The sequence below is a fragment of the Tetrao urogallus genome, assembly GCF_951394365.1.
Source record: "Tetrao urogallus genome assembly, chromosome: 1".
Classification (NCBI taxonomy): Eukaryota; Metazoa; Chordata; class Aves; order Galliformes; family Phasianidae; genus Tetrao; species Tetrao urogallus.
In genome coordinates, this window is record NC_136813.1 from 62,439,225 (window position 1) to 62,464,387 (window position 25,163).

The 25,163-nt window shown below is 42.6% G+C and overlaps 1 protein-coding gene and 1 pseudogene across 2 annotated transcripts; one reads left to right on the forward strand and one right to left on the reverse strand.

Annotated features, from left to right (window-relative positions):
* Positions 1–2,310: 2,310 nt before the first annotated feature.
* On the reverse strand, positions 2,311–11,005 carry PDCL3 (phosducin like 3; the record flags this gene model as incomplete). Its single annotated transcript, XM_079543280.1, has 7 exons — positions 2,311–2,453; positions 4,255–4,463; positions 4,902–5,045; positions 5,390–5,480; positions 6,094–6,223; positions 7,121–7,411; positions 10,958–11,005. The coding sequence occupies 7 exons, from the start codon at positions 11,003–11,005 to the stop codon at positions 2,311–2,313; spliced, it is 1,056 nt and encodes a 351-aa protein (XP_079399406.1).
* A 4,276-nt stretch (positions 11,006–15,281) lies between these two features.
* On the forward strand, positions 15,282–15,695 carry LOC306952663 (histone H2A pseudogene; annotated as a pseudogene). The gene has a single exon. The product of its transcript is annotated as a histone H2A pseudogene (transcript).
* Positions 15,696–25,163: the final 9,468 nt, after the last annotated feature.

Below are 25,163 nucleotides of genomic sequence, written 5' to 3' on the forward strand. Positions count from 1 at the left end.
CCCACATGTCAACTCATCAAGCATCTCAGAGTACAGGATGTACAAGAATACAGAGTAAAAAATGGTACAAGTCATAGGCACATAGCAATTTCCTATGGTCTGGTCATCAGATGCATTTTGTCCTTCAGCTACCCAATGATCAGCAGTAGCAGGTGCATTCTCGTGCATGTCCAAACTGCTTTGTGCAGGAGACTTGGTGAGAGACCTCTCGTGGTCACCTCCAAACTATCCAATGCTATTAAATACATGCCCTCATCAGTGGTCTGAAATTAGGGTTTGGCAGTACATAGGCTCTCCTTCCTGGTCACAGATATGTATTTAAAAACTGAAAAGAAAGTGCTGAATAGAGACTAGACATTATCAGTACAAGAAGATGTGCATGGCAAACCAGAGCAAGATTTCTCACTGTAAGTCCTTGGATGAAAGTATCTGACAGGCACAGAGAGGATGTGCTGGAGGCAAAGACTGAAGACAGAATACTGTATTGATTCACGGACCATAACAGGAGAAACCAGCGGTCCAGAAAACCACAAAAGCCTACCCTGCAGTTATCACCACCCTCCTTCCTTAAAGAGGCTCAAGAGAGCTAGTAACAGAAGCAAAAATGCATCCAGAGCTCTAGCTACTTTTTAGATTATACTTTAAATTGAATATGTTGCAGCAATGACACAAAATGGAGTTTCTGCTCTCCTTACTGGAAAGTTGATAAGCTTTAAAAATAAATTGAGAAGAGTATGGCAGCTGTGTCTGCACTAAGACAGCTGAACTGCTAACAGCAGCAAATGTGGAGAGAGAAAGGCTGAGGATATGACATTCATACCGAACCATCTCACAGAGGGTCTTATTTCAAACTAGCTCTTGCCTTACTTTTTGTATCAAATGCCCCTTGGTGGTTGCTCCTCTCCATTAGCATCCTCCTAAAGAAACCCAGCTGATACGCTCAGAGGTCATTCCAAGGTGTGAAACAATGCACATTTCAAAAAGGACAAGCAAAGAAAAACCATGCAGACTTCTGCTAGAATCTTTTTAATATAAATGACTTCTGTAGAAGTCACTTATTGGTTTTTCTGCAGAGAAAGAGTTGTCCTTTTCCTAGATTGTAAGGAGATACAGGTAAGTACCAAAAAGGCTCAGGTCTGATAGCACTTTGTATAGCCCATTGTCAAGAAATGTGTGAATACATACAAAATGTAATAACTAATATTTATCAGCCTGTATCCTGCTGCATTTTACTCACTTCCACAGTGTTGTTTAAAAAAAAAATAAAAGACTTAAGTTACACTCAAATCCCTATGCAGATCTCAAAGAGAAAGATTTTAGTGTCTACTGTTCCAATACAAAATAAGCACATCGCTCAATGTCAGAATAGCTATAATTCAGGACAGGAAGAGATAGAGTTGAACTAAGACTTCAATTATTACTGTTCTACCTAGAAGAGTATTTTATTTTTGCTTTAATATAGGAAGATAAGATTAGCCCTTCAAACATTGTTTTCCCTTCCATATGGCAATGGCATTATTGTAGTAAAGCATCGAACTTCTCAGTAAGTGGAAGTCAGTAATTTCACATTGGAATGCCACTAACTTGAATCTTCTTTCCTGAATAGGTGGCAGTGCTGCAAAAGGCAAAATACTGCTGCTAAGCAAACTCACGTACATGAAAGGGAGTTCTGGACTTAGCAGGTCCAAGAAGATACTGACCATCACTAATGCATCTCTGAAGACATTGGGGCCCCCAGCTCTCCCACTTGTGCTAGCCCCTCTGCCAGCACCCCAATGCAAAGGGCCCACACGTGGCTTTCAGCAGCACCCATGTCACTTCCCTGAGCTCTCCACAGTCCACTCTCTCCATCCAGCACCTACACAGGACAGGTTAACAGAAGACCAAGTGCCATACTGTAACTCACCATGTTTAAGATGAATTTTTATACTAACATAGTTAAACTATTACGCTTTAGGTCACTTCATATTTTATGTTAAAAAAAGTGTCAGCAGTTCACTAAGAAAATAATAACAGGAGACTTTTGTATCTACCAATACCTATATTTTAAAACTTGGAGTAAGATTTACTCAGGCTTTGTAATATAAAAAGTCTTTCATGATCTCAAGTGAAGCTGCAGTAATTTTTTTTCAGGAAAAATACCCACATCACCAAAATCAAAAAAACACCGACTTTAAATTTCTAGATAAATGGCTGTCTTGAAATGTTCCACTTTTGGGGTTCAGGAAGATCTTGATGAGCACCTCCAGTCTTTTAGGCAGGAACACTGGCTGCAAGTGTACTGTATCAATCCTGATGCTGATGCAGGAGTTAGTCATCCTCTGAGTCACTCTCTCCCCTGGTTTGGACACACGCCCTAATGGAGGACATGAGCTGGTCCTGGATCTGTTTCCTGGGGTTCTCCTCAAGGTCTGTCTTGATGGCACCTGACTCCGAGATCTTCCACTCCAGTTCTACACAGAGCAAAATAAGAATGTCATGAATAAGGGGAAGCAGACTAGGCTGTTTTCTATCTCTGACGCCTTTTGATATTTACTGATTTATTTACCTCAACACACAGCTCCTCACCTTTCTGATTTACTCTCAAAAGGAAAAAGGACCTCTGATCTTGACAATTCTCCTCAGTTCCTCCCACCTTGTTTCCCCAGCTGGCTTCTCTTACCACACTACCATGAACATCATCAAAACCAGGGCCATACTCTATCCCTCCCCTGCCACCCCATCTCAGCTCCCCTGCCCTGTCCCTCACCCCACTCCAGCCAAGTCCTCCCTTCAAGATTAGGAGTGTTGACTCAGATCTCAACCACTTGGGTGGCTCTGTGCCCTGGGCTGTCTGCAGAGCAGTACTGAGCCTGCAATGTCATTCCTTGTGCCTCCTGGCTCCCTTTACAATGGGGAATGTCAGAGACAGTGGACACAGAGCAGCAGCTTTGCATAAGGCAACTTCCCTGTTGAAAGAACACAACCTCCTTCTATCCACTTAAGGAGAGAAATCAGGTTTGAACACGCACTGCTGAGAGATTACAGCTGTTTGCATCAAACAGCAAGCTCAGCACAGTCAGAAGAAGCAGGAATAGCTACGCGTTTCTTTAGCCACTGAGGCTATTCCATCAATATACCTGAATTGTAAAGTATATCCTTGAAAAATACTTACATAAGTGCAATTCACCCCTTTCCAGCTACTCCTTGCACTGATTATTAGTTCATTCGCAAGACAGTAAGAAAAACAAAACAAAACAAAACTGCCCATCAGTAGTGTGCCTGTTACTAAGTAGATCCAAATTGGATTGTTTCCCAGAAGTAGAGGAAAGTCAATACAACACACTCAGTTGAAACCCTTCTCCTAGTCCTGCTGGAAAATCCATCATTAAACCTAATTTTCTTCAGACTTTACGGACTAATGAATGCAAGCACACACTTTACTCAATCTCCAATGGAAATCACCTAGAATTAGAGAGGGAAGAAATGAAAGTACAGAATTTCAGTGCCCAGCTTTTCTCTGTGACAGAATTAAGCTAGCTCAATCAATTATTTATGTGCTAAAAATGGGGGAAAGATAACCGTGTGTTCTGCTACCACTGTTCCTTTCAATGTATAATGAGACAACCTCTATATACAGTTAGTTATTCTCAAATTAGCGGTTTCACAGGTGAGCTTTTCTTTTTCTGACACGTCAAACAGAGCATCTTCTACAGCATGTACTCAATGTAACCTGCAAACTTTAGGATTTTATTAAATGAACAAAATAAAGCACACTACAAAATCCTCTTTGCATCCTACCGCAACACAGGCAACTGCTACCATTCAGCAGGGACCTGAAGTACTCCTTATCTGAGGCTCATTTCAGATCAAGATGCCTTTGCAAAAGCTTGGAAGTATCTGTACTGACACACCTACCCAGAAAGCCAACAAGTATCCTCCTTTTATCTCCAGTGAAGTCCAGGAATTGCATTTGTTCCAGTTACTTTCCAACAATTAGAGCCTATTCCATTGTATACCTGTCTCCAAGCACTGCTTTATGATATTACTCCCTGCCAACCTCCTGCAATCCACAGCTTTCTAAATACCTGTACACTGACCTATACTTGCTTTTACAATATCGCTATCATGTGTTGTTGAGCCAAACGGTGGGGAGAAGATAACAGCAAAACCAACTCATCACGCGGCTCTTAGTGATCTCCATTCTCCTAATTCTCCCTCCACCTCTTCAGCTTCTTGCAAAGATGTTCACAGCAGTTGGATGCAGACACTCACCATCCCTCGTCAAGTTCATGCCACCAAACACCAAAGGCCCAATGAACTGAGCTCTGATGTCTCCTTCAAGGTAGACAAATATCGTAGGCAGATTCTTATCGGGATAGTTGGGTATGCAGGTGGTAGAGATAGCTTTGATGAATTTCACATCTCTGTACTTTTTCGCAAGTCCACTTAAATGTTGGTTTATTAAGGCACAGAGTGGAATTCTGTCAAGAACAGCAAGAGACACGTATAAGAAAAACTAAAAAAAGACTCATTTGATAGCAATCTTCTCCAGAAAAAAAAAGAGTCAGAAATAACAGTTCAGTGGGAAGACCAATGTACTGAAAGCAATTCTGACTACTTTTGTTGTCCAGTTCTCTGGCATTCCCATTAAATTAGTACCACTAGAAGTTGATGTGGCTTTTTCTTTTCTTTGTTTTGTTTGTTGTTACTTTTTTTTGTTGCTCATTTTTAATTAAGATACCAACAGCATCACTTCATAGTAACACCCTTTCAACAACAAAGCTCAGCTGTCTTGAAGCCAACAGAAAGCAAATTACTAACAATTCTTTAACTCCAGATTCAGTTCCTTGATTTCCACATTAGCTGTACATTTGTCACGAGCCATGAAAGGTTTAAAGGTAAAATAATTAAGATCTTACCCCTGCTTGTAGAGGTGCAGGACTACCCATATACCTTTCCCAGCTTTCGTAACCTCTTGAACATAATCCTTTCCTGAAATCTCCAGAACTTCTCCAAATTTATTCTTCATTTGAGCTGCTTTCATTTCTGCTAATCTTTGCTGTCTGAACAACAGAGAATGGGAAAGAGATCTTAAAAATAGATACATTTAAAGTACCTGACTGAAACCCAGATTTTAGAAGCAGGTCACAAATATGTTGAAACCCCAAAGCGATAAAAGCAAGTTGAAGTAGGCTACAGATGTTATTATATTTGAGCCACATTTTGAGCATCAACATGCAGTAAGTACAATTGTGCTCCATGAAAGGAATTTGATACTTCTGCAGATGCTACGCTACCAAGCTAGATGGTAGAAATCACAAGAGATACACAAGGAAAAAAAAAAAAAAAGAAAAAAAAAAAAAAAAAAAAGATTTCATTAAAGCCAAGTTCCACATGATGTTCTAACCTGTACATTTCAATAGCTTTCTCATCTTCCTCATTAAATTCATCCTCGTTTTCTTCTAGCTCCTCCAGAGTCATGTCCTCATATGTTTTCACTAGAAGAGAAGCAACATCAAATCAGCAAATATATCATTCTGGGAACAAAACTCATCAGCCTTTCAGTCTAACAGAATTTAGGTATGGGAAATATATTTTATGTACGGGAAATATGTCTTTTTCCTCTCCAATATTACACTACTTTTTTTTTTTAGAAAATATTATGAACTCTATACACATAGGTGTAAAGACAACAACGATTCTAAGCCAAAGGCTGGCTACGCTGGTACAGAAGAACCACAGCTAGCTTTCAAGCTCTGTGACTGCAGCACAAACATATAATACAGCAGGGATGGCTTAATAATGGAGGATGCATACAATGATCATGTTTATGAGATGTTTCATTTGTACATTCATAAACATACTCCACTGAGACAGTTCTTATTGCAACTGTATACATGTAAACGTTTCAAAATCACGGAGTTGTCATCAAGAAGAGAGTCTTCCTGCTCTGGAAGAGGCCATATCTGGAACGTATTTGTCTGATACTGTTAACAGATGCAACACCCTGTACAAGGTGTTCCTGTACAGCTAACCCTGTACAAGAATTAGTTTTGGTATGCCCTACAGGTTTAGAAGAGGACACACTGCTTCACAGGCACATGCACCCACCGAGAGATTTCTGAAGGATTTCAAGCTGCTCCTCTTCCTTTGCACGCTCCTGCTCTTCTCTGTTTTCCTTTGGAGGAAGGATATTTTTCTTGCGCAGGATGTCATTCCATTCAGTGTCTTTCTCTGGGTCCTACAGTAAAACAAGAAGTGGATGACAGGTATTTGAGGAGAGCTTTCTACATTCAAGCAAGTTTTTCAGGAAACAGCACAGTGATGAAGTGTAATCATCCGGATAGCATCAGAAAGCCACAGCATGCATCCTCCTGACACCAAGGCTTCCTTGTAGCCCCATGAGAAGTAACTTGATTCTATTCCAGAGCACATCTTGGCAGGGTACAAGGTCTGGAAGTGCTGTGATCACTACTAAGCCAGTGCTTGGAGGGAAGTGCACACAGTCTCTCAAGGTAAGGCCACTGTGAGGGAACATATCTAGGTCTGTACTGAGGTTGCTCCTGAATTTTAAAAGCCTTTGCAATGAAGTTCCAATAACCCCCCCCCCCCCCCCCCCCCCCCCCCCCCAAAAAAAAAAGCCCAATGTGCACCCCTGCGTTGCTGAGAAACTCAGTAGAAATGTTTTTAAGTTACACATCAGGTTGGTTTTGTTTTGGCAGCCTGCCGTAGGGAGCCTGCTTTGCAGGGAGGCTGGACTAGATGATCTGTGGAGGTCCCTTCCAACAACCCCTCCAATTCTGTGACTCTGTGAGACCACATCTCTTCTCTACCCCAAGGCACAGTACTTGCAGACTTTTTAGCACTCCTGCCATCTGTCAACACGCTTAAGCCACCCACCCATCTGCTTACTACAACAGCAAAAAACGCACACCGCCCTTAAAGAGAGAAGAGCCCAACCCGGCACCCCACAACGCCACGCACGGCCGCAGCCCCGCTCGGAGGAGCATCGGGAAGGCCCGGGGCCGAGGCCGTTGGCCCTTACGGCTCTGCACGCCGCTCCGCCGGGCTCCCCCGCGCCACGGGGACTGGGGCAGGGCCGGACTGCCGCGACTTCCAGCTCTCACCTGCATCTTGCCTGCGGGACCGCGGCCCGGAGAGCGGCGGCGCTGGGCAGGGACAGTCCCGGCGTGCGCGGCGCGGAGAGGCGGCGCTGCCGAACGGGGGTGAGGCGGGGCCCGTGTCGCCACTGCCGCTTCCCGGAGCGCCTAATAAGGCAGGGCTTGCTTTGAACGCGGCCCACTCCCGATTGGAGGCTCGGTGCTTTCGGCTGCACGGCTGGAGCTGTGACGGAGACCAGCTCAAGACGCCTGGGACAGACGGGCTTAGGCTCTGGTGGCACAAAAGCAATGTTTATTGAAGGCTCATTCTTTTTATAGACAACATATAGTAGTCTACACTACATATGTAGTATACACTACAAGATCGTAAATAATTAGCAAGTGTGAAACAAAGCACAAAGCAGAGGCTTGTGTGCAAGCAGCTGTTCTTGTACTCCCTTATCCTAGTTTCTTGTGTTCTGCTTACCGAAACGTAAGTTCTTTCTTCCTTTGCCAATCAGTCACTGTTGTTTTTGCTAGAAGTATCCATCCCTTTCAGGATGAAACACTGTAACACGTTACTGACCCTTTCAGGCCAGTCACGTAGTCCGCACAACAACAGTTCCCTTCGGCGCTGAGCGTGTGACATACGGCTACAGACTGTGGGTCTCCCGTCTGCCTCTCGCAAGCGAGCTGTTTGAAAATCCAGGCAGCCCTTTCCACGTTAGAAGGAAAGGACTGAAATCCAGCAGTTTGGGGCTGTGATCGCTGAGCTGGGGAGCCTGTGCCCAGCCACCCTCAGGTGGTGCCTGGCTAGTCACTTTGACATTGGTTTTGAGCACCACAGAGAAGTGGGCTGGGTATGAGATCCCTAGCCCCTCTGGAGCTTGGATTTCACACAGACGTGTAGGAAAATCCATCCCTTCATTGTTCCATTGAGACCAGCACCCCATTTCCTAAAAACACACCTTGAATCCTGCAAAAAAAAATTCTTTCTTCATTTTTGTGCTGTAGTTTGTTAGCCAGCACACTCAGGAATGGGGAGCTTCATCCCGTGTCCCCAGAAACTACCTCACACAGCCAGTCTGCAGGCCTTGAGATTGTGTTGTTCTTTTTCTGTGCTCCACCAAGGGACTGAAATAAAAAATTATGTCTCCTTGCAACCCAGCTAGATTTTTGCTGTGCTAACTGCTAGCCTGTTCTACTGAATGGAAGGCACAATCACCTGTCCTCCCTTTGAGATTGATAGCCACAGCTGCAGTTGACAGTGATGGTTAAAATGAATATTTGGATGCATGGAATGTGTTCCATATCCACCTCCTATGGCCCTGAAGGACAGGAAGACTCATCTTGATGTTTAGGTGCGCCATATGTTCATCACCATGGAAGCCATGGTTGTCTGAGTGGTGTTGGAGCCACGATTATAGATTACATAAGAACTTTGAAGCCAGCATCTGTGCTGAGGTTTTTAGAATTGCAATTTTGGAATCTACTTCAGGCCCCGCCTAGGAGCCAAAGTATTTTGGTTCTGACCCACAGTTAACAGCTGGCAAGCAGAACAGAAGGCTTACCTGCTTGTGCAGCTTTCAGCATACAAATGTTTTGTCGAGGCCTGAGCTTTAAAGGGGCCCTGCTGGTTTAATACCATCTTCTGAAGCTGAAAATACCATTCATGCATGTGGTTCTTGCATGTTGCTCTTGGAACCTATTTTGGATACTTAGAAACAAATACAAAAAGGGCATAAGCACAAAAAGTACACTCATTATTTACAAGGTGAATGAAATGAGTATTTACGTGGGTTGATAGTAATAGGACAAGAGAGAATGGTTTTAAACTGAGACAGCAGAAATTTAGGTTAGATATCAGAAGGAAGTTTTTCACACAGAGGGTGGTAACTGGAACAGATTACCAGGGAGGCTGTGGATGCCCCATCCCTGGAGGCATTCAAGGCCAGGCTGGATGTGGCTCTGGGCAGCCTGGTCTGGTGGTTGGCCACCCTGCACATAGCAGGGGGGTTGAAACCAGATGATCATTGTGTTCTTTTCAACCCAGGCCATTCTGTGATTGTACGAAAACACTCACTTGTATTAGGTAAGATTCTTACCCAAGTCAATTCAGAGGAACTAACCAATGACCCTGAGCACTAGAAGCCAATATTCTCAGACTAAGTCCTGAGTTACCAGTAGCATCACACACCTTAGAAGCATTCCCTTCACATCCTTTCAGGGGGTTTTGCTCACAGAGTACAAGTGAAGCTAGCAGTCTTTCTCCATTCTCATTGCTGAAAGGCCTCCTCTACCTAGGAAGCACCCATGTTACTCCGTTTCCCTTCCTCTTTCTTGATTAAAACTCACATTTCCTTTATATACTTGTCTAAATCAAGCCTTAGCAGGAAAGGAAGGATTGATTTTTACATGCGGTACACGAACAGAAATATTCCACCCCCAACAACTAAGAGTTGATATGAGCACAGAGATTATAAGTGTAGTTTAGCCTTTAAAGACAGCCTAGACTCCCACTCCAAGAAGGATTTACCTCAGAGTGTATTTCTTCCTTTTCCCTCCAGTCAAGCACTTGGAAGAAGATGAACCACATGTGGGAATGACTCATTAATTGTCCAGGTGACCCCACTAACGGGGAGAAAATCTTGCTCATAAAAGTCACTGCTCCAGGTTAGGGGAAATGGTTTTTTTCAGGACTGTTTGCCTCTGACTGTAGGCTATAGCAAAGCACAAATTAGGCTTAAAAATATCTCTTTGGAAGGTAACAGGCTATCTTTTTCATCTATAAAGCTCAGGGAAAAAGTTGGGGTGACTTTGTAGAGAAACTGTATGTGTAACATAGTATATCTGCAATGTAAGCTAACCTAAAAACATTTGTTTGAAGGTGGAGGTAATAAGCTATAGTTTGGCTTTGTTTAGACTTTGATACAGGGTAGGTTTTTTGTTTTGCTTCTTCCCTTTGAAACTTTATTCTGTTATTTCTTAAGTATTTAAGCTTCTCTATTTAAAAGCTACACAAATTATGTTAGTCTAATTATATGTGTTCTTTTATATTATAAACAGTTGTACTAGAAGTTAAACAATATCTTAAGTCTGAATAAATAGGATAATCAAGTATTTTTACCACTTTAACTGCAGATATTTTCTAGCTGAACTGAATTTCTTGATTGCTATTCTAGTAAATTGACAGTAAAATCTATTTCTATGTTTGTAATAACACTATGTCCAAGTTGATTCTTTCTCTCTCATGCACAGTAGTCTCCATAGTTCTATGGCAACCAGAAAAATCTATTTAAGAATAAACTTAGAAACTACAGTGCAAATCTCTTGGTCTCCCTCAGATAAGGCTTTGTGGGCTGTATAAGTCCTTGAAGTTTTGTATTTAATGTGAATTCAGAAAATCTAATATAACAATAAAGGAAGTTTTAATACTGAGTTCTCCTGGAAAAAGAGGCAGCCTTGGCCTTTAGCACTGAGATAAGTTATTGTTTAAGACAAACCTTGTGTAAGGTGGTCCATCTTGTCTCAATCTCCAGTACATTCTAATAATTGAAAAACTGCTTTTCTGAGCTCTTTACATTTGCTTCAGTAAGTCTTACTGATAACTTTTCAAACCACTCTTGCTCTCTCAAAAATAGGCTGCTAAGGGGCAGTAGCAGTTATTTTTAATGAACTTCAGTGAGTAGCTCTTCCCACCCTCATGAAAGGAACAAGCTTTCTTCTTGATGTAGAAGAGTACAAAGTGTAACTATCCTTGCTTATCTCTTCTTGTTATCAGTTACCTATATCCTAAGCACCTGGGTACAGTGAAAATCTCCAATTCTTTGTCTCTCTGTGCTATTCAGAATGTCTGGGCGAGGGAAGAAACTTACAGTGGCTAGCAAGCCTGAAGCTGCACCAAAGAAAGCGAAATCAGCCATGGCTGGTCTGCAGTTCCCTGTGGGCCGGGTCTTCAGGCTCCTGAAGAGAGGCCACTACTCTGACAGGATCAGCCCTGGTTCTGCAGTCTACATGGCTGCAGTGCTGGAATACCTGACTGCGGAGATCCTGGAACTGGCAGGAAATGCTGCACGGGAAAACAAGAAGGGCAGGATCCTGCCCCGACACATCCAGCTGGCTGTGAGAAATGATGATGAGCTGAGCAAGCTCTTCTCCTGTGTGACCATCGCTGAAGGAGGGGTTATGCCAAATATCCTCCCTCAGCTCCTTCCCAAGAAAACTTCCAAAAATACTGGTGTGCCTAAGGAACAAACTGGTAGCCAGTGAAACTTGCTTTTTCTGATCTGATCTGTGCACTTTTGAATAATTTGTTTAATTCTTTGTAATTTTTTTTCCACTGTTTTTAATGCATTTTTAAAGATTGTAATAAAAATTTCCAGAAAGCAACACTGTTCTCCTTTCTTTCCACAGCTTCATTTCCACAGAAATGTGATTGCCTTATTTTCTTGGTCTAGCATACCACCCAAGTAACTCTTTAGAACTGCTTGTTTACTTCTATAATATGTTTTCAGGTAAAGGTTGTAGAGCAGGCAGAGGAATCAAGACACGTTCATGTGAACATTTATCATGGCCTCAGTGCAGTTAGTTTAGCACCTCACAGGTTAATTCTTCTTTACGAGTTGATTACCCTTCGCTTTAATGCTTTACTGCTTGGAGAGCTGCAGTGAGCTATCTCTCATAGGAGGCTAAACTTCTTTCTCCTCCTTGCTATACTGGCTACCCAGTGACTATTTAAACCTTGTGCTGTTTGTGGAGGTGATTCTCTTGCTTCTTTCTATTGGTGCAGAATAACAAGTATATTCTCCTCTAAACAAACTCCTAGGCCTTTTCTAACTAACTCACTGAAAGTGAAAGCTTTCCCTTGAGAAGATTCCTAGGCTTCTCGCTCTGTAGTGGATATTGAGGTTTGCTATTGAGTGGGGAAACAAGATCTGGTGCAAGTGTATTAGGATCAGTCTGCGTTTGAGGTACTGTCTCACAGACTTCACAGCATCTTACAGAGAAGAGCTGGTTAGGACCATCTTCCTAACCTGCAGGCAGAGTGAAAGCCTGTTTTATATAAGATATGCCTGTCATGTTGAATTTGACCTGGGTGCCCTCAAAGCATGAGTATGCCAGAGCCTACAGGTCAGCTTTCACAATTTTGAGGGTCTTTGGAGCTGTAGTGATTCATAATGTAAACAACTCAAAGCTGCACTTAAGTAAGAGTGGGAAAGGAGAAGGATTCCTGAGCAAAGCAAACATCTTGAATTTTTCACAGTAGTGGGCAATTGAAGGAGTTGTACACAGCCTGTTTGCAAAGATCAGTTTGATGAGCTTTTGGTTGGCCTACGCATTTCACTGAAGTGAGAAAGTGGGGGATGCTGGAGCAAAGAAATGTAAAAATGCCTGGGAGTAGATCTGCAGCTTTGTGCATAAAAATGTACTATATCATAGAATCATTAAGGTTGGAAGAGCCCTCAAAAATCATCTAGTCCAGGTGTTTGCCTACTACCAGTATTACCCACTGACCACGTCCCTCAGTGCCACATCCACACGGTTCTGGAACACCTCCAGGGACGATGATTCCACCACTTCCCTGGGCAGCCTGTGCCACTGCCTCACCATTTGTTTGGAGAAGATGTTTTTCCCAGTATCCAGCCTGAACGTCCACTGGCACAACTTAAGGCTGCTCCTTCCAATCCCCCTTGTCCTACATGCAACTTCAGCCTTGTGCTGCTAACTGGGAAAAAAAAAAAAAAAAGAAAAAAAAAAAAAAAAGGTTTAAAGGACATATATGTGAAATGAACATGTGAAAGTCAAGTTAATCCCGCTATTTGACTGTGCAAAGCAATGGCGGGAATGATTATTTCTTTCGGTGAAGTGAAAATCTAAAAGCTTGCAGTAATGAGAGAAGATTCAAGCAAGATACTCATTTCATGCAGGTTTAAGTGTGGCAGTTATAGCCTTCTGCTAATCAAGACAGCTATGTTTCAGAGTGCTGCTCCAGGATGAAAACTGCTTCCGTGGTTCTGCTCTGCGCCACACCAAACAGACCCTCGGAGGCACATCCAGTGTTCATGCAGCTACTGGAAAGGCCTTTACTTGACATTTTCTGTGTGATGAAAGAGCTGAGGGAGAAGAAAGGCCCTATCCCCAAAGACTGAGTTTGTGGTGAATTCCAAGCTCTATTTTTTCAGAATTTCTTTCATTGAGAACAATCTCATTTGTTTTTTTCTAGCCAGTAGTTTAATTCATTCATAAACTAACCAGATTGTAGAGTGAGTTGAAAACACCCCTCTGGCTTTGGATGTCTGAGAATGGATGCCTCCTAGCTCAGCTGCTAGTGATAGTTTCTTTTGGGCCTAGGCTCAACCCTTCAGCATTCATACGTTGGAGAAATAATAGATTCAGCTGTCACCACACACTCAACCCTTGAAAGAACATATAAAACCTTGCAACACAGCTACGCATGACTTTGGAAAAAAAATGAACTGCGTGACAAAGGGGGACAAACCATGAAATGGAGGCAACCAGAGGTCCTGAGCCTTTCCCAAGCTCTGTAATGTGCTCATAAAGCAGTTTGGCCACTGCTGGCAGCAAAATCAACCACAGTAGAGGCTACTAGGTTGAATTCTTGATGACTGCAGCAGGGTGCAGTATGCCCCCGTACAGCTGTAATAAATGAATTGCCAGTCAGAGGTATCACCCTTCTTCAAGGCAGTAAATAATTCTCCTCTGTTTTCAGAGGAGAAAATCAGCTGACAATGCAAAGCAGCTTTTCAAGGAAGAGTACCAAATTCACCTGCTCTTAAGAACTGCACTGTGTTGCTCAAGTGTTGTGACTTTCATTGTTTCTCATTTTGAGAGGCTGAATCTTCACTCACTCAGGTGGCATTAAATGAGGCAAGAGCTGCTGATGATATGGCTGGCAGTCTGGAGCTTAAAAAGGGGGCAGCTGTGGGAGAGAAAGGGTGGTTTGTTTTGGTTGTGGTTTTTCTGGAGAGAAGGGCTAAAGCAACTTGTATTGGTAAGGACTTTTTCTTTAAGGGTGTCCTTCTTTGTGTTGGAAATGAACTGGATGAGTAAAAGCCGCTATTGAATGAGATAGTGGCTTTTATAATTGGTTTGTTTGTTTGTGTAAGGCTGTTGTTTAAAGTGAATCTTAGCTTTGTTTATCTAGGCTAATTCTAAAGCTCACTTTTTCTAGGGTCCTCAGAAATCTATAAGAGCCTTTCTATTATTATACTTCAAAGCGCTTTAATACAATATTCGATTTAGTTTCTCCTGAAATCTGAGGGAAGTCCCTCCTTTTTTCAAAACAGCTTACAATTGAAACTTAAAAGCAATCCTCTGCATAGAGGTAGGATTTTCCTATATTTGCCTTTTTTTGTTATGTATCAAAGAGGAGCTGGTGCTATTCAGTACTAAGAACTTCATCAGTAATAAGTAATGGAGGCTCGTTTCAGAGAAAAATAAAAAGAGAAACAGTATACAAGTAGATGGCACTCGTGTATTTGTAGTAATCTGCTGCAGTATACAGTGTAGAACAATTTCAGTCTCTGATGTAAAAACAGCTTCTCTTCTTTGTAAGTCTTGTTTTTGTTTGTAGCCTGTCACTTTGCAGCATAGGTCTCCTCATCTTTAGAAGACAGGCTCTGTTTGAAGTGGTTTCCAGCAGATGAAGGGGATTTTTTTGTTTATTTTTCTGCTGTTACATCAGAAAAACATATAAATTTTTAGCTGTTTGCTTGGAGGATATGGAAGCTGTTCGTGTTTCTGCTAGGGGTAAGTTCAGTGAAGATTCCCTGCAGGCTTTCTGAATGCTTGTTGCATCTTGAAGCCTTGTTTGCTTAACCTTTTTCCTTAGCAGCAGTGCTCCTCTGATACTGGATCAGAAAACCTTGTTCCCTGTTCCACTTGTCTTTCTTGAGAAGTTCAGGAGCCTAGCAGAAAGCTGACCTCTGCTCTGACTGAGGTGGTAGGTGTTCCTAGGCTGGAAACATGTCAGTTTCATGGAGAAGCAACCTAACACATCTGCTCCTCCAGACAGGAACGTGAAACAACTAGCAAACTTCTTGAGAAACAAAAACCGACTTCTCAGGAATGAGGGAGGCAGTGGAATGACAAGGAAGGGAGGACAGACTTAAATACTCAATTTCTGTTGTTTTTCCTTATTGCTAATTCTTCCTTTTCTTACGCTAGATTGACGCTAGAATGTCCGCACGTGAGAATGAAAACACAAGGCTTCCTCTTGTGTCAAAGAAAACGAAATCAGCCATGGCTGGTCTGCAGTTCCCTGTGGGCCGGGTCTTCAGGCTCCTGAAGAGAGGCCGCTACTCTGACAGGATCAGCCCCGGGTCTGCAGTCTACATGGCTGCAGTGCTGGAATACCTGACTGCGGAGATCCTGGAACTGGCAGGAAATGCTGCACGGGAAAACAAGAAGGGCAGGATCCTGCCCCGACACATCCAGCTGGCTGTGAGAAATGATGATGAGCTGAGCAAGCTCTTCTCCTGTGTGACCATCGCTGAAGGAGGGGTGTTACCTAATGTTCTTCCTGAGCTTGTTCCTAAGAAGACAGTGACACTTAAGCCACCCCACAAAAATGGCCATTCGCAGGAGTTCTAGCTGTTGCCACACACCCAGCTTGTGTTGCTGTTGCTGGCTTCTTTTCCCCAGCCCAGTGCTCTGCATATTTTTTGGTCTATATTTGTATGCCTATCTAGGTGGGTGGCTGAAAGGTGTCTAAGTTTCCCTATCAACATTCTCCAGAAGAAAGCAGTCGGACTGCTTTTATGAATAACTGTGAAAAGGACTCAACCTTATGCCTTTCTGTGAAGTATTTGCTGCATCAAACAGATGGTCTTCTTTCCACTACCTGTTGCCTTTAAAGCAGATGGGTGGGTAGCTGGAATCTCCTTATTCAGTGCGTGAAAGTCTGCTTCATCTGACAGCACCTGAGAAACTTCATCTGGGCTTGTTCACGGTGATGGTAAAGCTGATGAATTATCTAATATTGGAATGATGAAATAGTGTTGTGCTGTAACTTCAGCATCACCACATGTGCATTGGGCTGAGGATTGTGTTTGGCATTGTCTCCTTGGTCTCTGCATTCAGAGTGCCATCTCAGGAGCCTTCTATACACTGTGTATAAATGTTGACAGCAATTCAGCCTTAAGGATATGTAAGTTGTTTTAAGAGTGATTCTAATAAAACTCTTCTTAGTCTCTTTGAGGCTCTTTCTATTAGGATCCAGATCAAGCAAACTTACATGATAAAGTGCAATCTAGAAAATGACCTTTCCCAAGACCTTTTAAAGATTGTGATCTGCACCTATGTAATTGGAAAAACTGCTTGAGCGCTATTGGGTCTGTACTTGAGACTATAGCACTACTGAGGACATACCAGTATTAATGCTTGTTGTGCATCATTGTTTCATTTAATCTGCTTGTAGCATAGAACAGAAAGGTCCTACTGTCCACCAGGTTCAGATATATTAATCCATTCAGACAAAAAAAGTTACTTGGAGAGCTACTTCCAGACAGACCCTACCATGTCAATATTTGGGAACCTGTTTCCCATATTTGACCTGTAGTCATTCAGATGGTGTGGCTTTTTTTTTTTTTTTTTTTTTTTTTTTCCCTCTCCAAGGCAACTCAGATTTCTCCTGGTTTTTGTTCTCCAGTGGAAATGGGTATAGTTTCTTCTCTGTGCAGACTGGCTAGGGGGTTTAAATGGAGGGTGAGAAGCCTGGAACTAGGCACTGCATGTAAAGCTGCAGTTGGGGGTCTTTCAGTGTGTTAAGCCTGCAGTATGTCTGTAAACTGCAAAATATCTTCTAGAGGCAAGGCTGTGAAAAGTCAAATGGGGGAGAGTGTAGGTATCCAGTCAGTGCCAATACCACTGGCTGCTAGGAGCCATGGAGATGAGTGGTTTCTAGCGTGGATATTAGGTGATTGTTTTGAGAGTAGCCTTAAGATCAGCCATTGCATCTGCATAAGCATGGCAACTTTCTCTTGAAACTTAGAGGGTGAGGTAATGCTGAAGTGCTGACTTGTGTCATAAACTGAATCCCCTGCCTTGAAAAGCAACAGCAGCTCCCTAGGGGGCTGTAGGATGTCTTCCTGCGGCAGTTTCAGTTAACACTGACAGGCAAGATGTATTTGAAGAAAAACACTCCCCCGTTCCCTCATCAGGCTGGTGGTTGCATTTCATGCTGTGCTGGCTCCTGGCCCATCCAAGGTGCTGCCCCCAGTGTGGTGCTCCAGCCGCAGCAGGAGCCTGTGCAGTTCCTACCATGCTGTGTTGCTCCCTTTGCTGTGTCAACACAGCTGCTCATGACATCTGCTGCTGGTATCGTATTTGTTAAACCGTTTTGCTTCTGGTTTGTGCTTTTTTTTTTTTCCCTTGGTGTGTTTTTTTTTTTTTTTTCCAGCCTAAAAAGCAAAACTCATGTCTGTTTGGCAAGCTATTACCGTGCATGCCTGAGCACGACGCTGCCATAACTTGAGTTTGCACGGGGGGGTGGAGAAAGTTTGGAATGATGGCAAGAGCTTCTTAGGCAGAGGTTGGCCTCTGATGCCTTCATAATGAAAAATCATGAGAGTTTCAGAAGTTTTTTAGCTGGTAGCTAAAAAACCTGGCTGGGGAGAGGCATCACTGTTGTCAGTGCCTTGCCCCTTTCTTTGGCACAACTGCAGATACAAGAAAGACTTAGAGAAACAGTGGTCCAGGAAAGAGCACCCTTGGAGCACACAGGATTCCTGTATTGTTTTTGGATATATTTTTTTCTTTTTTTTTTTCTTTTTTTTTTTTTTGCCATGTCTGAAGACAGGCAGATAACACTCAATGTTATGATGGAAGCTTTTGTTGACTGGCTTTACTATTTGTCTTTTGCAGCAGGGAAGCCTACTTCATCTTTCTCTTTAAGATGTACATGCTCCCCATGTTATGCATGCTTCAATGAGGGTGTTCTTAATCAGTGTCAGTTTAGATATATAATAAAGCACCTCTGTACCCCAAATAAACTTTACATGTTATCAGTGTATTTGTGAAAGCTACCCTAGCATATGGGTCAGGCTCTGCTCTTGTTTATATCTCTTCTTTCTCTGTCTTCCTCGGCTATCTTTGGTGTCACAGCTTATGTACCCCATGACTTGAGGGGGCGAACTGCCTATTAAATAGCTAATGTTCACTGAATATGTTGAGGCTGCTAAGTATGGAAATCTATTGTTTTGTTTGTACAAGCTGCTCAGGAGACTCCTAAACAAGGTGTTATATAATGAGTGTGTGTGGGAGAGAATGGAAAAACTGTTTCCAGTATTGCAATGAACACTATGGTCTCTCCAGCTTGCTCTTGCTATCTGTGTGGCTCTCTTTGCAGTGCTGTGTGTAGCATCTGCGAGGATATTTTTGTCAGCAGTATCACAATGGGAAATGTGTAAGTTCTCTTAAACTTGGCTGATGACAATTTTACTGCTTATTATGCCAACTGCTTAGCAGCTGGGGAGAGGAATCGGCCAAATGCTTAGGAATGGGTAATTGGTGAACCAGTAAAACATGCAAACTGACCCTGCGCTATCTCTGTGCTCTTGTCTCCCTTGGTTGCAGGGAGAGGCAGACTCAGTCACTGAGGTGCATTAGATTTTAAATGTGCTTATCAAAGTGAGAGACACAGAAAGAATATTCTCTGTGGAAACATGCTGCTTTCTTCATCACGGTGTAAGCACTCTAAGAGCCAGGCCAAGGAAGGTGAACGTGTTCTCAGTTGTTGCCTGGTCTGGCCATACCTCTCTTCTTCCTAAGCAAGCTAGTATAGACATCTTTCTACGTGTACTTCTCACCCTTGAGGTATTCATGAAGCTGCCTAAGGTTTGGTTTGGCTGTTATACTTTCTTTCAGACTTGTTGCAGCCCAAGATATTAGATATTGCAGCTTTGTTGCTAACAGCCTATGCAGGTCTGTGTTATCCCAGTACCTGCCTTTGCACCTGATGTTTGGATCCAGAGCTCTATTCTGCTGAGGAGTTGTGATAACTGAAGATGCTGCACAGAGCGAGCTCAGCAACAGAAAAAATAAGTTCAACTTCATGACTCAATGGTGGGCACTGCAATGGAGATACTGACATTTCTTCACTTTCATTTTTTTTTTTTTTAATCCCCCTAATGATCATTCCAAGTGTGATATCAGCCTGTCAGTACACAGCTAGATGTCAGTGGTTCATAGTGGAAAAGAAACAGGCCTACCTCGCAGAATGCAAGAGAAGTGCACATTAATAACCTGAAAATAACTGTCCTCCATCTAGGTCAGCGAAGAAACTTGTCTCTTTCTTGCTGCAGCATGCACTGAATCCAGGGCACTGGTTAAGCTGGAGTTAATGACACAAAGCAGTGAACAGTGAGAGGTTGTATCAAGCTGTCACAATGCTTGGCCGACTTTCTTTTAAGACTCAGATATCTCTAAGTCTCCCTGGTGAAGATTGCTGTTTGAGCTTGGGAACAGACTTTTTTTATTATTACTTTGAGCTTCTCTATTCATTCAAATGTCATACAGTTGCTTGTTGAGGCTTAAATCCTACATTGCTAGTTGAATCTATTGAGGAATGTGCTTGCTGCAGTAAGGGAGCTCACGCATAGCTCATGCATCTGTTGAGGAAACATTAAACACCTGTCATACATCCCTTTTCAAGATTTAACACTTCTCCTCACGTCAAAATAACTTCATCTATTTTGATCTCTCCTGTCAGGGTCACTTTAATGCACCAGGTAACTTAGCTGGGGCCTGACTTTTCTAGAGCGTTGTGTGTGTGTGTACATAGTGCTTGCTGGGATGCCATCCAGGAAGCTTTCCTCGGTGGGTTTACTATTTACCACTCTGGGAACTTCTTCCTTCAGGATGTTGTGCAGATCCGATTCTCCTGTTAACTAACAGGTGTCCATCTCTTCATATGTGGGAGTAAACCTGTTTTGTGCTGTGGATTGTGGCCTACCTCTGGCTGAGCGTTTCTGTTGTACCTTCTGCTCTGGTTTCCTTGCTGGGCAAGGAGAGCAGGAACAAATCCTGGTAGCTCAATATCTTTGTAAACAACTGAGGGTTTCACTATTACTTAATACTTCCCACTGAAGCCTTCTGCTGAGAAAATCTACATGTGCAAGCATTCTGCCTGTCTCTCCCTGAAGAGCCCACTCATCAGAATGGCTTAGTCTTCCTCTCACTGAAATCATCAGAAGCTCCAGAAACTGGTGAAGCCGTGTCTTCTTTAACACAGAACATAAATGCAGCACTGATCCCTGGCAGAAATGAGCGTGCATTAATTAAGAACTGATCACAGTTAAGGGGTAACTATATTCCTCCTTACACCCTCTGTAGAACATCCCTTTTCTTAATGTACCTACATATTTTTTTTTATTATCATTTTTATAATTTGAAAGGAAGTAAAATGACTCTTCCATGCCCAGGGCCTTTTATCATGTTTTTCACTGCATTGGTAATATCCAATTCCTCTCAAAGGAAGCTTGCTCTGGTACCTGCTTCACACCATGCTCTTCCTCAGAGCATAGCATTGCCTCCTTTGTCTTTACCAGGACATGTTGTACCAGGACAGACGGAGGAGGATGGTCGAAGCAGAAGAAACTGCTGGGGTAAGCAGTAGTAAAAAACTATGAAGTGGGAGAGCAAAGATGAAAATACTATAAGAATGGAAAGACAGATGCAGGCAGTAAAAGAGAGAACAGCAAAACATCAGCAGGAAGTGAACATAAAATTTATTAAATGATAGAATAAAGGAAGACAGAATAATTCCTGTTATGGAGGAACTACTGAGTGATGTTCTTTGGTTTCTGTTACCAAGGTTATTGAGCAACTTGAATGTCAGAGTACTTTCTGGCCATTATGGCTGCACATTTATACCTGCGTGTCCCATTATCTACTCAGCAGGTCCACTGATACTTTCCAGATGTATTCTTCCTTTCATGCTGCTTTCTAAAAGTGAATGTAGCTCACTGAGCTCAGTGCCAGCCCCGATGGGGGCTACCAACAAATCAAATGTCTGTTGCAGAAAAGGAAACAAATGCAGTTATGATATTTTATTGCTGCCCTATAACACACCAGCATTGAAATGATAGGGGATCAGAAACTGTCAGATAGGTCATCTACAGAAGTTTTGTTGAATTTTCATGAGGAATGTTAGCAGTCTTAATGGGATGAATACAGAACTGGCTCCTGGCAACTTGTTTTGCTAAACATACTCTGAAGAGTACTTAAATATTTACTGGAGGAGAGCTAATCGCACTAAAATGAATAAATAGTGATGCATCATGGTAATATGATAACAGCTATTATCTAAGGATTACTTTTAATGTAAGCATAAATTCTTTTAGTTGGTTGTAAGGTAAACTATGTACAAATTTGTTTGTTACAATGATTAATGTCATTTTTCATTCCAGACACAGTAAATGGGAACAACTTCAGACAAATATTTTGATAATCAGTATTTGTCTTCTCTGAATGGTCTGGGTTTCAGCTTGGTTCATTAATGGATACTCTTGATGTTTTTAAAGCTATTTCTTTAGAATAGAACAGAACAAATAGGGTATCATAATAAAACTTTGAGACTGACAAGTTGTGACACGTGACAACGCATGTGTTTCAGAGATGGGGAAGCTGAGTTAGAAATACGCTGTTTTGGTGGAACGCATTAATTTCATACACAGTGAGAAGCCTCTGTTAAGCAAAGCACTTGGTAAATATGAAGATCATGCACTTAAGTGGTTCACTGAAGTGTACGTTACCACTATGCATCAAGAGAGCCTGAACTGGAAGTCAAACATATGATTTACCATCTTATGCTTTCCGACTAAGCTGGCTTACTTCACTCAGTTCTGAATCCACAGCAATAGGCAAATATGACGGAGAGCTACTCTGATTCTTATCAGTTTTATGGAAATAGGTAGGTCTGTAAAAGGAATAGAGCCTATGAATACCTCGACTGAAATGAGGGCAGCAGCATGGAATTATGCTAGTCAAATGAAAATAAAAACTATTTTTCCTTATGTGCAATGTGGAGATCCTCGAGTTGTAAATCTGATAGATATAACTTTGTTAGTTCTGTTGATATACTCATTTACTTTTGTAAAATGAGGCACTAATTGCACCATACTTTCACACGTGGCTAGTTCCCTTACATCCAGTGCTACAGATTTCATCTTATGTCTGTCTAGTCACCTGTGGCCAAAGCTGGTACGTGACTAAGATGCAAAGCAAAGCAATGAAAAATTTCAAAATGCAGCTCCTGTGGCAGCTCTCGATACCGGTGCTGAAAAACATGTTTATCTTGATGTCGTGTTACTTTCCTAACTCAATTGTGGAATGGTGCAATTGTCTGTCAAGGAATACTGATGTTTTCAATAACACCCATTAGAAGAAGTGTCTACATGGTACTCCGCAATTCAATGAAGCTGTGGACGGATGGAAACATGGAAATGAAATGATGCCTGGAAAAAAAAAACTCTTCTTCTGCGCCCTGTCTGGAGGATTGATCTTGCTGATGGATGTACCGGTTTTGTAGAACACTTGCAGCTCACTCTGCACTGAGATTTGTGTTGTAATTTTTGCTTCCTCGTTAGGCCTCAGACAGCTTTGTCCAGGCGATTATAAGGGATGCGTAAAGCCTTCTCACGTCTGTTACTCAGTTTAGGATCAAAATAAGCACAGTGCGCCCATTGCCACAGCATGGCAGTAATGCGTCACTGATACTCAGAGACCTGGGTGGGTTCTGGCGCCCCTCTGATTTTAACATCCCAATTATCAGTGGTATCAGTGTTGCCCTCTGCTGCCCAATCCCAATATTACAATGCTAAGCGTCTGTCCTGGAAGGCATTTTAACGCGGTGTACCAGCTGTCAAAGAATGATAGGATCTCCTGAGTTGAAAGGGACCCACAAGGATCATCGAATCCAACTCCTGGCTCCACACAGAGACACCCAAACCTCAAACCCAATGTTCTCAGCTCTATCCAAACGCTCCTTGAACTCACCATGCTCCCTGTCCACTGGTGCAGCTCCTTTCCCTGACCCCCAGCTGCCCTCCCCTGACAGCTCCATGCCGTTCCCTCGGGCCCTGTCGCTGTCACACAGAGCAGAGCTCAGCGCTGCCCCTCCGCTCCCTGTGAGGAGCTGCAGCCGCCATCAGGCCTCTCAGCTCCTCTGCCCTGTGCTGAGCACAACGAGGGGCCTTAGCCGCTCCTTACAAATCTTGCCCTACAGACCCTGAAAAAAACTGGAGGAAGCAATCAAAGACTCTTGTTTAAGCAATTCAGCTGGAGCAAGAGAGACCCATTGCGTTTTCTGTTGGAAATTATAGTTGATACGTAGATCTTTTGCTGTTTTAAGTTTAGATAGCTATACTCCAGAGGCACGTAGTCAGTCATACGTGCTCCTCACCCCATGCAGTAATGCAGCAGGAACTATCTGAACTGCTCTGTACAAACCTCTGGGCTTTGTGGTAAATATGTTCAAAACTTTTCCTTTCTATTTAGCCATAGGTTCACCTTCAGACTTTCTCTATTGATCTCTCAGTATGTTTAAGGGTAATAGATTAATGGTATTTGGTGTATAAGATTCTTTTCCCTAGAGAAATGTCAATTTTGCAGGTGCTGAATCATAACTAGTTATGAGACCATTCATATTTTTGTTTCTTCACTGTGGCAAAAGACTGGAGGAAGAGACTTGGCAGCTGCTTCTAGTTGTTCAGTGGAAAAATCTATCAGGGTGATACATGTATGGATTAAGACAATTTATACAGTGCAGCCCCATCAAACATAGGTTTTTTACTCTGTTTAATAAGGTAGAGACTGGCAATTGCAATGTGTGAGTTGTCTGGAGCAGACAAGCAAGACGAGCCTTCCCACACAAGCATCCATCTCAGCTGCCATCAGTGACCCTGCCACCACTGCTTGATTCCAATATCCCAGCAAATAAATAAACATTTTGTTGCTGTGTTTAGAATAACAAACACATCCATCTTGTAGCAGGTGTTCAGTTGGTGGCCTCATATACTCCAGTAAGGCTGAGCAGGGTTCAGGCAGTTTTTGGCCAGCCTATCAAGAAGCTGCATGGCTTCTGCAGAACTGGCTAAATCAAGCAAATGGTTTTATATCTGCAGCGGGTAGATCTGTAATTTCTGCAGCTGCTTCTGTCTCATTATCTGTTGAGGACGTGAAGAGGAGACAAGCTGATGGGTTCCTATATAATATTTTATGTCACACATATATGAAAGTTATCTCACTGGCCTTTTGTTTATCCTCACTGTCATCTATTTGAATCCTGTCACTGTGTTTTCAAAGGACTCCAGTGTGCAATCTGACTTTGCAGATAATAAATGGTCTTTTCATTTTTTTCCTGTAATCGATATGCTTCCTTTTCCACACTGAGATGTCTTCTCTTGCTCTTCACAAGCATCCCACAAGCAAAGGCAGTGCCCTTCCCAGGTTGGGTACATGCAGCTCAGGGAGCGAAGTGCCACTTGTCACAGCTGCTAGTGGCACAGGATAAAACACTAATCTTTTATTAAGCGAAACATAATCAGCAACAAACATTGCACCATGACAAAACTCTGAGGAGAGAAAATGGACTTCTGTGATATACTGTCCAAGTCAGGTGTCAGTCCACCTGGAGAACTTACGTGACCAAGAAAAGATCACTCTGCCTGTCAACCAGTGCTTCATTCTTCTGACTGTCAAACATAATGTCAATCCTTCTTCACATCCTATTTCATTTTAAGCTTACTGTTCCTGCAGTATCCATGCACATGCAGATACTGCCAGGAGTAATAAGCTTAAAATGAAGCATTATATTATTCCCCTCATGCAACCAACCCCACGTCATTCACGGCCCTAACTTCCCTTAATGTTTGTCTTTCCTCCCAGCTGGTCCCTCTTCTATCACCTCTCCATCTTCCTCCTCCAATGGTACTCTGTAAGCCTCCATACTAGTGGTGTGACATCATATTTTTGTTCTCTCCCCAGTACTATATCTGATTGATTGCAGTTATCCACCCAAGGAGCAACTGACAAGGGGAAACGGTTGCACACTAAAAGAGG